This window comes from Heterodontus francisci, chromosome 8 (assembly GCF_036365525.1).
Source record: "Heterodontus francisci isolate sHetFra1 chromosome 8, sHetFra1.hap1, whole genome shotgun sequence".
Lineage (NCBI taxonomy): Eukaryota > Metazoa > Chordata > Chondrichthyes > Heterodontiformes > Heterodontidae > Heterodontus > Heterodontus francisci.
In genome coordinates, this window is record NC_090378.1 from 124431547 (window position 1) to 124447103 (window position 15557).

The 15557-nt window shown below is 46.3% G+C and overlaps 2 protein-coding genes across 4 annotated transcripts in view; one reads left to right on the forward strand and one right to left on the reverse strand.

The window, feature by feature from the left end:
* LOC137373141 (ral guanine nucleotide dissociation stimulator-like 1) overlaps nt 1–15557 on the reverse strand; it is a 114698-nt gene that overhangs the window by 19652 nt on the left and 79489 nt on the right. For all 3 annotated transcript variants that reach the window (XM_068037990.1, XM_068037989.1, XM_068037991.1), the window contains exon 2: nt 3463–6578. In XM_068037990.1, coding sequence (XP_067894091.1) covers nt 3463–4221 — 759 coding nt within the window. In that variant the 5' untranslated portion in view covers nt 4222–6578. The remainder of the gene's footprint in view (nt 1–3462; nt 6579–15557) is intronic.
* Nucleotides 11323–15557, forward strand: part of LOC137373142 (immunoglobulin kappa light chain-like) — a 56035-nt gene continuing 51800 nt past the window's right edge. Inside the window, exons 1-2 of the mRNA XM_068037994.1 lie at nt 11323–11423; nt 11610–11914. Of these exons, the coding sequence (XP_067894095.1) occupies nt 11375–11423; nt 11610–11914 (354 nt within the window). The 5' untranslated portion in view covers nt 11323–11374. The remainder of the gene's footprint in view (nt 11424–11609; nt 11915–15557) is intronic.

A 15557-nucleotide genomic window follows, 5' to 3' on the forward strand; every position in this document is an offset into this window, starting at 1 on the left:
TGTGATGTACCTGAGTACACAGACTGGATTGTGAAGTGTGATCCAGTTGAGTACACAGACTGGATTGTGAAGTATGATGTATCTGAGTACACAGACTGGATTGTGAAGTGTGATGTATCTGAGTACACAGACTGGATTGTGAAGTGTGATGTACCTGAGTACACAGACTGGATTGTGAAGTGTGATCTACTTGAGTACACAGACTGGATTGTGAAGTGTGATGTACCTGAGTACACAGACTGGACTGTGAAGTGTGATGTACCTGAGTACACAGACTGGATTGTGAAGTGTGATGTACCTGAGTACACAGACTCAACTGTGAAGTGTGATGTACCTGAGTACACAGACTGGACTGTGAAGTGTGATGTACCTGAGTACACAGACTGGACTGTGAAGTGTGATGTACCTGAGTACACAGACTGGACTGTGAAGTGTGATGTACCTGAGTACACAGACTGGATTGTGAAGTGTGATGTACCTGAGTACACAGACTGGATTGTGAAGTGTGATGTACCTGAGTACACAGACTGGACTGTGAAGTGTGATGTACCTGAGTACACAGACTGGACTGTGAAGTGTGATGTACCTGAGTACACAGACTGGATTGTGAAGTGTGATGTTCCTGAGAACACAGACTGGATTGTGAAGTGTGATGTACCTGAGTACACAGACTGGATGGTGAAGTGTGATGTACCTGAGTATGCAGACCGGATTGTGAATTGTGATGTTCCTGAGTACATAGATTGGATTGTGAAGTGTGATGTACCTGAGTACACAGACTGGATTGTGAAGTGTGATGTACCTGAGTACACAGACTGGACTGTGAAGTGTGATGTACCTGAGTACACAGACTGGATTGTGAAGTGTGATCTACTTGAGGACACAGGCTGGATTGTGAAGTGTGATGTACCTGAGTACACAGACTGGACTGTGACGTGTGATGTACCTGAATACACAGACTGGATTGTGAAGTGTGATGTACCTGAGTACACAGATTGGATTGTGAAGTGTGATGTTCCTGAGTACACAGACTGGATTGTGAAGTGTGATGTATCTGAGTACACAGACTGGATTGTGAAGTGTGATGTACCTGAGTACACAGACTGGATTGTGAAGTGTGATCTAGTTGAGTACACAGACTGGATTGTGAAGTGTGATGTATCTGAGTACACAGACTGGATTGTGAAGTGTGATGTATCTGAGTACACAGACTGGATTGTGAAGTGTGATGTACCTGAGTACACAGACTGGATTGTGAAGTGTGATCTACTTGAGTACACAGACTGGATTGTGAAGTGTGATGTATCTGAGTACACAGACTGGATTGTGAAGTGTGATGTTCCTGAGTACACAGACTGGATTGTGAAGTGTGATGTATCTGAGTACACAGACTGGATTGTGAAGTGTGATGTATCTGAGTACACAGACTGGATTGTGAAGTGTGATGTACCTGAGTACACAGACTGGATTGTGAAGTGTGATCTACTTGAGTACACAGACTGGATTGTGAAGTGTGATGTATCTGAGTACACAGACTGGATTGTGAAGTGTGATGTTCCTGAGTACACAGACTGGATTGTGAAGTGTGATGTATCTGAGTACACAGACTGGATTGTGAAGTGTGATGTATCTGAGTACACAGACTGGATTGTGAAGTGTGATGTTCCTGAGTACACAGACTGGATTGTGAAGTGTGATGTATCTGAGTGCACAGACTGGACTGTGAAGTGTGATCTACTTGAGTACACAGACTGGACTGTGAAGTGTGATGTACCTGAAAACACAGGCTGGAGAGCAGAGAGAGGGCTCCCAAGTTTCCCGATGTGACACTGGAGACATTAATAGAGGAGGTACAAAGGAGGAGAGAATCAATGTTTGCACAAGGAGCCAGGAGGCCCTCAAAGCAAAACTCTCAGAAGAGAATGGGAGCGATGACCAGGGAGGTCAATTCCTGGAGTCTGGACCTGAGGACCTGACAGCAGTGTCGCGAGAAGTTCAGTGACCTCACAGGGTGGTCAAGGTCAGTGAATGTATCTTCACAGGACATCTCCCACCAAGCACAGCACCAACCTCTCCTCCTGCTCATTGTACCACACCCCCATCACTCACCCAGTAACAATCCCGAGCACTCAGGATTCACTCCTGACAGTCAAATACTCCACCTCACCCTCACACACCCACCAATGCATCCTAACCGCAACCCCCACCCCCTGAAGAACCATGGTATCTCTGCTCCTACCCACCTCCACTGTTCATGCCTCTGTCATCCTTGAAGCCCCTCCCTCCCCTGGCATTCTGTTTGGCATCATTTAAACTGCAGCAATATTATTCAGTTCAGATTTCCTTTAAAAGGGACAGCCTGCCTTTAAGAAGAGCAGCCTGGCTGCAAAACATGGTTTGTGAACAACACAACTGGGACCCTCTGAGGAACACAGAGGCTGTCATCAGCATCTGTAAACAATTTCTGCTCATCTTGTTCACATCTTGTTAACTTAATTCTGCTTATTGTTAAAACATGAAATCAACATCTCAACATTGTCCAACTTTAGCACAGCCTGTCTGCATATATTACTCAACAGGATATATCTTTACTGACAAGGAGACCTTTTTAAATATAATAATGACACATTTCTGATAATCATATTCATAAAGTTTTTATTCTCCCTTTCATTAGTTCTATGCTCATTGACACAATGCTGTGGTTTCTACTTTGCCAAATGTAGTAGCCATTTGTAATGTTTTTGGTGCTGTTCAAATTTATTTCATCAAACTTACACTTAAAATATGCAGACATTATTCTGAATGGTATTAAATGTAACAAACTCAGGTCTGACTCCCAGCAGCTCAAATAGAGGGAGGGATGGAGCTCAGACAGAGGGAGGGATGGAGCTCAGACACAGGGAGGGATGAAGCTCAGATAGAGGGAGGGATGGAGCTCAGACAGAGGGAGGGATGGAGCTCAGACACAGGGAGGGATGAAGCTCAGATAGAGGGAGGGATGGAGCTCAGACAGAGGGAGGGATGGAGCTCAGACAGAGGGAGGGATGGAGCTCAGATAGAGGGAGGGATGGAGCTCAGATAGATGGAGGGATGGAGATCAGATAGAGGGAGGGATGGAGCTCGGATGGAGGGAGGGATGGAGCTCAGATAGAGGGAGGGATGGAGCTCAGACAGAGGGAGGGATGGAGCTCGGACACAGGGAGGGATGAAGCTCAGATAGAGTGAGGGATGGAGCTCAGACAGAGGGAGGGATGGAGCTCAGATAGAGGGAGGGATGGAGCTCAGATAGATGGAGGGATGGAGATCAGATAGAGGGAGGGATGGAGCTCGGATGGAGGGAGGGATGGAGCTCAGGGAGGTGTGTATCTGAGAGGAAAGAGGATGTCCCTCCACCAATCCATGCAGCTCCCTGCTCCCCCATCCTGACGACAGTCTCCACTATTACAGTTCGATGGTTTTCACCTTGTACGTTTTACTGATGTGATGGATGAATGGAGCCTTGGCTGGAGACGGCACTGGATGGACGGAGCCCTGGCTGGAGCCTGCACTGGATGAATGGAGCCCTGGCTGGAGACTGCACTGGATGAATGGAGCCCTGGCTGGAGACTGCACTGGATGAATGGAGCCCTGGCTAGAGACTGCACTGGATGAATGGAGCCCTGGCTGGAGACGGCACTGGATGAATGGAGCCCTGGCTGGAGACTGCAGTGGATGAATGGAGCCCTGGCTGCAGACTGCAGTGGATGAATGGAGCCTTGGCTGGAGACTGCACTGGATGAATGGAACCCTGGCTGGAGACTGCACTGGATGAATGGAGCCCTGGCTAGAGACTGCACTGGATGAATGGAGCCCTGGCTGGAGACGGCACTGGATGAATGGAGCCCTGGCTGGAGACTGCAGTGGTTGAATGGAGCCCTGGCTGCAGACTGCAGTGGATGAATGGAGCCTTGGCTGGAGACTGCACTGGATGAATGGAACCCTGGCTGGAGACTGCACTGGATGAATGGAGCCTTGGCTGGAGACTGCACTGGATGAATGGAGCCCTGGCCTGGAGACTGCACTGGATGAATGGAGCCCTGACTGGAGACTGCACTGGATGAATGGAGCCCTGGCTGGAGACTGCACTGGATGAATGGAGCCCTGGCTGGAGACTGCATTGGATGAATGGAGGCCTGGCTGGAGACTGCACTGGATGAATGGAGCCCTGGCTGGAGACTGCATTGGATGAATGGACCCCTGACTGGAGACTGCACTGGATGAATGGAGCCCTGGCTGGAGACTGCATTGGATGAATGGAGCCCTGGCTGGAGACTGCACTGGATGAATGGAGCCCTGGCTGGAAACTGCATTGGATGAATGGAGCCCTGGCTGGAGACTGCACTGGATGAATGGAGCCCTGGCTGGAGACTGCACTGGATGAATGGAGCCCTGGCTGGAGAATGCACTGGATGAATGGAGCCTTGGTTGGAGACTGCACTGGATGAACGGAGCCCTGGCTGGAGACTGCACTGGATGAATGGAGCCCTGGCTGGAGACTGCACTGGATGGATTAAAGGAAAATGTACATTTTAAATACAGCAACTCAGAGACTAGTCAGGGAGGGTGGGACAGTAACCAGTTCATGTTGCGCCCATAGCCAAGCTGTTCCAGTTCAGGTACAACACTGGCATCTACCCTGCAATGTGGAAAATTGCCCAGGTATGTCCTATACACAAAAAGCTGGACAAATCCAACCCGGCCAATTACCGCCCCATCAGCCGACTCGCAATCATCGGTAAAGTGATGGAAGGTGTCATCAACAGTGCCATCAAGCGGCACCTGCTTAGCAATAACCAGCTCAGTGACGCTCAGTTTGGGTTCCGCTAGGGCCACTCAGCTCCTGACCTCATTACAGCCTTGGTTCAAACATGGACAAAAGAGCTGAACTCAAGAGGTGAGGTGAGAGTGACCGCCCTTGACATCAAGGCAGCATTTGACAGAGTATGGCATCAAAGAGCCCGAGCAAAACTGAGGTCAATGGGAATCAGGGGGAAACCCTCCACTGGCTGGAGTCATACCTAGCACAAAGGAAGATGGTTGTGGTTGTTGGAGATCAATCATCTGAGCTCCAGGACAACACTGCAGGAGTTCTGTAGGGTAGTGTCCTGGGCCCAACCATCTTCAGCTGCTTCATCAATGAGCTTCCTTCAATTATAAGGTCAGAAGTGGGGATGTTCGCTGATGATTGCACAATGTTCAGCACCATTTGTGACTCCTCAGATACTGAAGCAGTCCGTGTAGAAATGCAGCAAGACCTGGACAATATCCAGGCTTGGGCTAATAAGTGGCAAGTAACATTCGCGCCACACAAGTGCCAGGCACTGACCATCTCCAACAAGTAAGAATCTAAATATTTTCCCTTGACATTCAATGGCATTACAATCGCGGAATGCTCCACAATCAATATCCTGGGGGTTACCATTGACCAGAAACTGAACTGAAGTAGCCATATAAATACCGTGGCTACAAGAGCAGGTCAGAGGCTAGGAATCCTGTGGCGGGTAACTCACCTCCTGACTCCCCAAAGCCTGTCCACCATCTACAAGGCACAAGTCAGGAGTGTGATGGAATACTCTCCACTTGCCTGGATGGGTACAGCTCCAACAACACTCAAGAAGCTGGATACCATCCAGGACAAAGCAGCCTGCTTGATTGGCACCCCATCCACAAACATTCACTCCCTCCACAAGAGACCTACAATGGCAGCAGTGTGTACCATCTACAAGATGCACTGCAGTAAGACACCAAGCCTCCTTAGGCAACACCTTCCAAACCTGTGACATCTACCACCTAGATGGACAAGGGCAGCAGATGCATGGGAACACGACCACCTGCAAGTTCCCCTCCAAGTCACACACCATCCTGACTTGGAACTATATTCCCATTTCTTCACTGTCGTTGGGTCAAAATCCTGGAACTCCCTTCTTAACAGCACTGTGGGTATACCTACCCCAAATGGACTGCAGCGGTTCAAGAAGGCAGCTCACCATCACCTTCTCAAGGGCAATTAGGGATGGACAATAAATGCTGGCCTAGCCAGTGATGCCCACATCCCATGAATGAATAAGAAAAAACATGTACAGGAGCTGACACAGAGTCTATCTCTCTCTCTCTCTCTCCATCTCACTCTCTCTTTCTATCTATCTCTCTCAATCTCTGTCCCATCCTCTACCTCTGATGGTGTTCTATGGGTGTGAGTGTTTAATATAAGGTGGTGTTTGTCAGTATATTTTCTCTACTGTATGGTTTATGAACATGGTGAGAGGGGATAAGGGGTCTGTTCTTTGATGTGCGGCAGTGATGTCTGTCCCAGTGACTCAGACTGTGATGCTGTTGTTTTCTGTGACTGACACTATGATATCGATTGTAATTTCACTCAGTGTGACAGGAGGTTACATGGCTTGATCAGTGGTGAGGGCGGAGCAGACTGAACAAGGAGCTGTAATCATCAGTCACTGCCGAACACCTTCACACACACCGCACAGTCCGGAAACTTCTTCACTAAATATTCTTTCAGCTCCTTAATTACAGCCCTGGACCTGAAAAAGGAAAAAGAGAAAGACATCTTTTAGAGAGGGTCCTGGACACAATGCAGACTGTGCATTACCCACTAATGACACTACCTCCATATTTAACTCATTGTTTAAACTCCAGCACACCTCCTGTTCCAATCCACATGTTTCAGCCAAAAAGCAGTATAATTCTACAGCACAGGAGGAGGCCGTTCAGCCCTCGTCTCTCTGACGGCTGTTTGCTTGAGTAATTCACGACTAACATCTCAGTTTAACATCTGTTTTGGGGAAGTTATTTGAATCTGTTATTAGGGACAGAATGACTGACAAATATAAACTGATCAGAGAGAGTCAGCACGGATTTAAAAAGGGTGAAACATGTTTAACTAACCGAGTTGTATTTTTTGAAGCGGTCACTAATGTGGTCGATAAGGGAATGTCTATGGATGTTATTTATATGGATTTCCAGAAGGCATTTGAGAAGGTTCCACACAAGAGACTGTTCGCAAAATGGAAGCATATGGAATGTGAGGAAATGTTTTGACATGGGTAAGGAATTGGTTAGGAGGTAGGAGACAGAGAGTAGGGATAATGTGTATTTACTCCAATTAGCAAGATGTGAATCGTGGTGTCCCCAGGGATCTGTGCTGGAGCCTCAACTTTTCACTATATTGATCAATGACTTGGATGAAGGAATAGAGACATCTATCCAAGATTGCTGATGACACTAAGTTCAGCAGCTTGGAGGAGGTTCCAGAGATAGGGAGGGATTTGATAACAAGGATGAGAATTTTAAAACTGAGCCATTGCCGAACCAGGAGACAATGTTGTCCAATGAGCATCGAGGTGATGGGGGAACAGGACAGGACTTTCTGCGAGTTCGAACGCAGGCAGCAGAGTTTTAGATGAGATCAAGTTTACAGTGGGTAGAATGTGTGAGACCTGTCAGGAGAGCATTGGAATACTCAAGTCTAGAGGTAATAAATGCATGGATGAGGGTTTCAGCAGTGGATGAGCTGAGGTGTGGTAGAAACTGGTAATGTTAGCAATGTGGAAATAGGTGGTTTTCGTGATGATGTGGTTTATGTGGTCAGTAACACATCTCAGCATCAACTACAATGCCATGGCTGTGAACTGCCTGGTTCAGTCTCAGACAGTCCCTGGGAGAGGGATGGAATCAGTGGCTCGGGAATGGAGTTTGTGATGGGGACCGAAGACAATGGCAGATGGAGTTCAATGTGGACAGTGTGAGGTCATCCAGTTTGGACCTGAGAAAGATAAATCAGAGTAATTTCTAAATGGTGAGAAGCTGAGAACTGTGGAGGAACAGAGAGATTTAAGGGTCCAAGTACAGAAAGTACTAAAATCTAGTGACAGGTACAAAACATATTGAATAAGGCTAATGGAATGTTGGTCTTTCTATCAAGGGGACTGGAATACAAAGGGGTTTTACTCCAGTTGAATAAAGCTCTGGTTTAACTGCATCTGGAGTAACTGTGTTCAGTTCTGGGCCCCGCACCTCAGGAAGGAGAGATTGGCCTTGGAGGGGGTGCAGCACAGATTCACCAGAATGATACCGGGACTGAAAGGGTTAAATTATCAGGACAGATTGTATAGACTAGGCTTGTATTCCCTTGAGTTCAGAGAATTTAGGGGTGATCTCATTGAGGTATTTAAGATGAATAAAGGATTAAAATGATTCAGAGAGATCAAGAGAAACTGTTTCCTCTGGTGGGGGAGTCAAGAGTATTCAGAGAATTCACTAAACAATCAGCTTTGATCTTCCCAATGTGTTTCCCAGTGAGACTGGGTCCTCAGTGCTGACTGCTCTCAGCTGCTGTTATTTTCACTGATTGGACGGTTATTATTAGAGACTCAGACCACAGCAGAAATCCCCAATGTAAAAAATAACTGCAAAGACTGTCAGTTCGGAAGATTGAAACTTAACCAACAGAGGAAGTGAAAGAAGGAGCTTGGAGCAGCTGGACGTTTGTTAATGACACGGGAGAAAACTGTGAACCGCACACACTATCTAGAATTTTACAGCACAGAAGGAGGCCATTCAGCCCATCGTGCCTGTGAGCTACCCAATTAGTCCCACTGCCCCTCTCTGGCCCAAAAACCCAGCAAATCTTTCCTTTTCAGGTATATCTCCAATTCCCTCTTCGAGACCTGGGCCCACAGTACGAGACTGTCCCTAACCTGGGCTCGAAATTGGCATCTCATTCATTCATTGGAAGACAAAATGCCTGGTGTGGGAAATGGAGCTCAGGACTCCGAACATTCCCTCTCCCCTCCTGAGCGACACTTCATGCTGGGGTGACAGTTCCATGGGCCCCGACAGCACATTCCTACCTCACCCACTTCCCCATTCTGTGTCTATAAGCCTGGACCCTGTCAACAGGATATTTGACTACAGGGACCATCACCACTGTATCCAATTCTGTCCCCACCCGAAATCCACACCCAACTTGAATTTATATAGCGCCTATAATATACAAAACGTCACAAGATGCTTCACAGAGCTGCAGTATGAGGAACGGAGGAGGTGGTGAGGGGTCTTTAGGAAGAGTGATCAAAGGCTTGGGTGAAAGGATAGAGTTTGATGGAGCAGAGAGAGACCTGGAGAGGGAGAGGGATTAATGGCGGGAGTTCAGAGAGCAGGGCCGAGGCATCTGAAGACCCTGCTGTCAATGGTGGGATGAAGGAAGCAGCGATGGGCAGGAAAGCAGTGTCAGAAGATGGAAGAGTGAGAGAGGGAATGTGAGTCTGCAGCAGGAGGCAAAGGTAGGGAGGAGTGAGGCCATGGAGGAAAACAGAGGCCCATGTTTACTGGTCCCTATTGGAGGCCCAGTGGGATGGAGGCCCATGTTTACTGGTCCCTATTGGATGCCCAGTGGGATGGAGGCCCATGTTTACTGGTCCCTATTGGATGCCCAGTGGGAAGGAGGCCCATGTTTACTGGTCCCTATTGGATGCCCAGTGGGAAGGAGGCCCATGTTTACTGGTCCCTATTGGAGGTCCAGTGGGAAGGAGGCCCATGTTTACTGGTCCCTATTGGATGCCCAGTGGGATGGAGGCCCATGTTTACTGGTCCCTATTGGAGGTCCAGTGGGAAGGAGGCCCATGTTTACTGGTCCCTATTGGATGCCCAGTGGGAAGGAGGCCCATGTTTGCTGGTCCCTATTGGATGCCCAGTGGGAAGGAGGCCCATGTTTACTGGTCCCTATTGGAGGTCCAGTGGGAAGGAGGCCCATGTTTACTGGTCCCTATTGGATGCCCAGTGGGAAGGAGGCCCATGTTTACTGGTCCCTATTGGATGCCCAGTGGGAAGGAGGCCCATGTTTACTGGTCCCTATTGGAGGTCCAGTGGGAAGGAGGCCCATGTTTACTGGTCCCTATTGGAGGTCCAGTGGGAAGGAGGCCCATGTTTACTGGTCCCTATTGGATGCCCAGTGGGAAGGAGGCCCATGTTTACTGGTCCCTATTGGAGGTCCAGTGGGAAGGAGGCCCATGTTTACTGGTCCCTATTGGAGGACCAATGGAACATGGACACTATGGTTGATGTGGAGGACAGCTCCTTCATGTTGTAAATGTTTGATTGTCCGCCCCTCATCCCAGTAAAACTCCAATGACCTGGAGCCTGACCATGGAAGGGGATGGAGACGGGAAGGGATTTGAACATGTTATGAGCTGACAGGATGGGGCAGTGGGTCAGACTCTGTCCTGTCCCTCCAGCTCACACTGATGGGGTGAGGATCTCCTCTCTCTGCTGGGCCTTCATGAAATGAGCTTTCTGTCCAAACCAGTCCCATTGAGAATAGGCCAACAGCACAGAACTGTCCTAAATTTGACAATAATCTGCCAGTCTTACTGAGAGAGGCCAAAGCATGGTCACTGTGGGGAATGGGGCCTTACTCCAGGAGAAGGCATGTTTCTGGTGTCAAGGGTTAACATCCATTGGTGGGGCAGAGCAGAGGGAGTTTTACCCTTCATTTAACTGTGCTCCACCTGGGAGACTGTGGGAAAGAGAGAGTGAGGTGGAGGCTGTGAGACAGAGAGAGATAGAGAGGGAGACATTTAACTGCTGCACCAGGCCTCAAAGTGTTCCAGTCTCCAGTAATAACTCCTGTTTTAGAGATCAGTTACAGAATTACAGAACAATGGAGGGTGGGAGAGAGATGAGTAGGCAGAGGAACAAGGACAGAGAGATAGAGAGATAGGGAGGGAGAGAGACAGAGACAGGGAGACAGGGAGAGGAGGAGAGAGCAAAATAGGGAGAGTGAGATTGGAAGAACAAGATGGGGAGACAGGCAAAGAGTGAGGGAGAGAGAGATGAGTAGGCAGAAAGACAAAGACACAGACAGAGAGAGATACAGACAGAGAATGAGGGAGAGAGAGCGGACAGAGAGCAGGCAGAGAGACAAAGAGTGAGAGGTAGGGATGGGGAGAAGCAGAAAAAGAGAGAAAGAGATATGGAGAGAGAGACAAGGAGAATGAGGGAAGGGGAGTGAGAAAGATTTCAGGAGGGTGGGGGAGAGAGAGACAGTGAGTGAGAGGGAGAGGGCAAAAGAGGGAAAGGGATTGAGATAGGAGATAAAGAGGCAGAGAGAGAGGGGGTGAGAAATAGAAGGAGGGAGGTAGTGAGGGAAACAGAAAGAGAGAAGAGGAAGTGAGAGTTGCTGACGTGCCTTTCTCTGGGTGATACCATTTACATACTGAGAAACAGGCAGTCAGACTCTCACAGGCTGCAGCTTTATAAAGCAGAGCCCAGTGAAGGGAGAGTTTATCAGTAACCAGGCACAGAGACAGGAGCAGACACCATGATTTCACCCATCCAGCTGATCTGGCCTCTGGCATTCTGCGTCGCAGGTACAAATCTCTCTCCTTCCACGGTTAATATTTTCCTGCTGTTTGTTTCAGTCCAATTCTACTGACTTGTGATTGGAAAGAAAATGATGAAACAAGAGGAGCGGTCACTGTCTCTAACAATATTTCATTTTACAGGGTCTTTCTGTGACAGTTCTTACTTCACTCTGTTTCTCTATTACCCCTCAGGTATCAGTGGAGACACCATCATCATGACCCAGTCTCCACCGGCACTGTCAGTGACACTGGGACAGACCGCAACGATCACCTGTACGGCCAGCCAGTCCGTTAGCAATTATGTAGCTTGGTATCAGCAGCGAGACGGTCAGAAACCCACTCTCCTGATCTATTATGCAACAACTCGATACACAGGAATATCCGAACGATTCACCGGCAGTCAACAGAACCTCAAATTCACTCTGACAATCAGTAATGTACAGAATGAGGATGTCGCAGATTATTACTGTCAGCAAGGTTACAGCAGCACCGACACAGTGAGACAGAGCCGTACAAAAACCTCAATACACACAGTCCCACCTCCTGTACTGACACATCCCACAGTTATATATAATATATAATAATGGACACACAGTCCCACCTCCAGCACTGACACGGCCCACAGTTATATATAATATATAATAATGGACACACAGTCCCACCTCCTGTACTGACACATCCCACAGTTATATATAATATATAATAATGGACACACAGTCCCACCTCCAGCACTGACACGGCCCACAGTTATATATAATATATAATAATGGATACACAGTCCCACCTCCTGTACTGACACGGCCCACAGTTATATATAATATATAATAATGAACACACAGTCCCACCTCCTGTACTGACGCATCCCACAGTTATATATAATATATAATAATGAACACACAGTCCCACCTCCTGTACTGACGCATCCCACAGTTATATATAATATATAATAATGAACACACAGTCCCACCTCCTGTACTGACACATCCCACAGTTATATATAATATATAATAATGGACACACAGTCCCACCTCCAGCACTGACACGGCCCACAGTTATATATAATATATAATAATGAACACACAGTCCCACCTCCTGTACTGACACATCCCACAGTTATATATAATATATAATAATGGACACACAGTCCCACCTCCAGCACTGACACGGCCCACAGTTATATATAATATATAATAATGGATACACAGTCCCACCTCCTGTACTGACACATCCCACAGTTATATATAATATATAATAATGAACACACAGTCCCACCTCCTGTACTGACACATCCCACAGTTATATATAATATATAATAATGGACACACAGTCCCACCTCCAGCACTGACACGGCCCACAGTTATATATAATATATAATAATGGATACACAGTCCCACCTCCTGTACTGACACGGCCCACAGTTATATATAATATATAATAATGAACACACAGTCCCACCTCCTGTACTGACGCATCCCACAGTTATATATAATATATAATAATGAACACACAGTCCCACCTCCTGTACTGACGCATCCCACAGTTATATATAATATATAATAATGGACACACAGTCCCACCTCCTGTACTGACACATTCCACAGTTATATATAATATATAACAATGGACACACCGTCCCACCTCCTGAACTGACACGGCCCACAGTTATATATAATATATAGTAATGGACACACAGTCCCACCTCCTGTACTGACACATCCCACAGTTATATATAATATATAATAATGAACACACAGTCCCACCTCCTGTACTGACACATCCCACAGTTATATATAATATATAATAATGAACACACAGTCCCACCTCCTGTACTGACACGTCCCACAGTTATATATAATATATAATAATGGACACACAGTCCCACCTCCTGTACTGACACATTCCACAGTTATATATAATATATAACAATGGACACACCGTCCCACCTCCTGAACTGACACGGCCCACAGTTATATATAATATATAATAATGGACACACAGTCCCACCTCCTGTACTGACACATCCCACAGTTATATATAATATATAATAATGAACACACAGTCCCACCTCCTGTACTGACACATCCCACAGTTATATATAATATATAATAATGGACACACAGTCCCACCTCCAGCACTGACACGGCCCACAGTTATATATAATATATAATAATGGACACACAGTCCCACCTCCAGCACTGACACGGCCCACAGTTATATATAATATATAATAATGGATACACAGTCCCACCTCCTGCACTGACACATCCCACAGTTATATATAATATATAATAATGGATACACAGTCCCACCTCCTGTACTGACACATCCCACAGTTATATATAATATATAATAATGGACACACAGTCCCACCTCCAGCACTGACACGGCCCACAGTTATATATAATATATAATAAAGGACACACAGTCCCACCTCCTGTACTGACACGGCCCACAGTTATATATAATATATAATAATGAACACACAGTCCCACCTCCTGTACTGACGCATCCCACAGTTATATATAATATATAATAATGGACGCACAGTCCCACCTCCTATACTGACGCATCCCACAGTTATATATAATATATAATAATGGACACACAGTCCCACCTCCTGTACTGACATGGCCCACAGTTATATATAATATATAATAATGAACACACAGTCCCACCTCCTGTACTGACGCATCCCACAGTTATATATAATATATAATAATGGACACACATTCCCACCTCCTGTACTGACACGGCCCACAGTTATATATAATATATAATAATGAACACACAGTCCCAACCCCTGCACTGACACGTCCCACAGTTATATATAATATATAATAATGGATACACAGTCCCAAGCCCTGCACTGACATGTCCCACAGTTATATATAATATATCATAATGAACACACAGTCCCACCTCCTGTACTGACACATCCCACAGTTATATATAATATATAATAATGGACACACAGTCCCACCTCCCGCACTGACACATCCCACAGTTATATATAATATATAATAATGGACACACAGTCCCACCTCCTGTACTGACGCATCCCACAGTTATATATAATATATAATAATGGACACACAGTCCCACCTCCTGTACTGACGCATCCCACAGTAATATATAATATATAATAATGGACACACAGTCCCACCTCCTGTACTGACACATCCCACAGTTATATATAATATATAATAATGGACACACAGTCCCACCTCCAGCACTGACACGGCCCACAGTTATATATAATATATAATAATGGACACACAGTCCCACCTCCTGTACTGACGCATCCCACAGTTATATACAATATATAATAATGGACACACAGTCCCACCTCCTGTACTGACGCATCCCACAGTTATATATAATATATAATAATGGACACACAGTCCCACCTCCAGCACTGACACGGCCCACAGTTATATATAATATATAATAATGGACACACAGTCCCACCTCCTGTACTGACACATCCCACAGTTATATATAATATATAATAATGGATACACAGTCCCACCTCCTGTACTGACACGGCCCACAGTTATATATAATATATAATAATGGACACACAGTCCCACCTCCAGCACTGACACGGCCCACAGTTATATATAATATATAATAATGGATACACAGTCCCACCTCCTGTACTGACACGGCCCACAGTTATATATAATATATAATAATGAACACACAGTCCCACCTCCTGTACTGACGCATCCCACAGTTATATATAATATATAATAATGGACGCACAGTCCCACCTCCTATACTGACGCATCCCACAGTTATATATAATATATAATAATGGACACACAGTCCCACCTCCTGTACTGACACGGCCCACAGTTATATATAATATATAATAATGAACACACAGTCCCACCTCCTGTCCTGACGCATCCCACAGTTATATATAATATATAATAATGGACACACATTCCCACCTCCTGTACTGACACGGCCCACAGTTATATATAATATATAATAATGAACACACAGTCCCAACCCCTGCACTGACACGTCCCACAGTTATATATAATATATAATAATGGATACACAGTCCCAACCCCTGCACTGACACGTCCCACAGTTATATATAATATATAATAATGAACACACAGTCCCAAC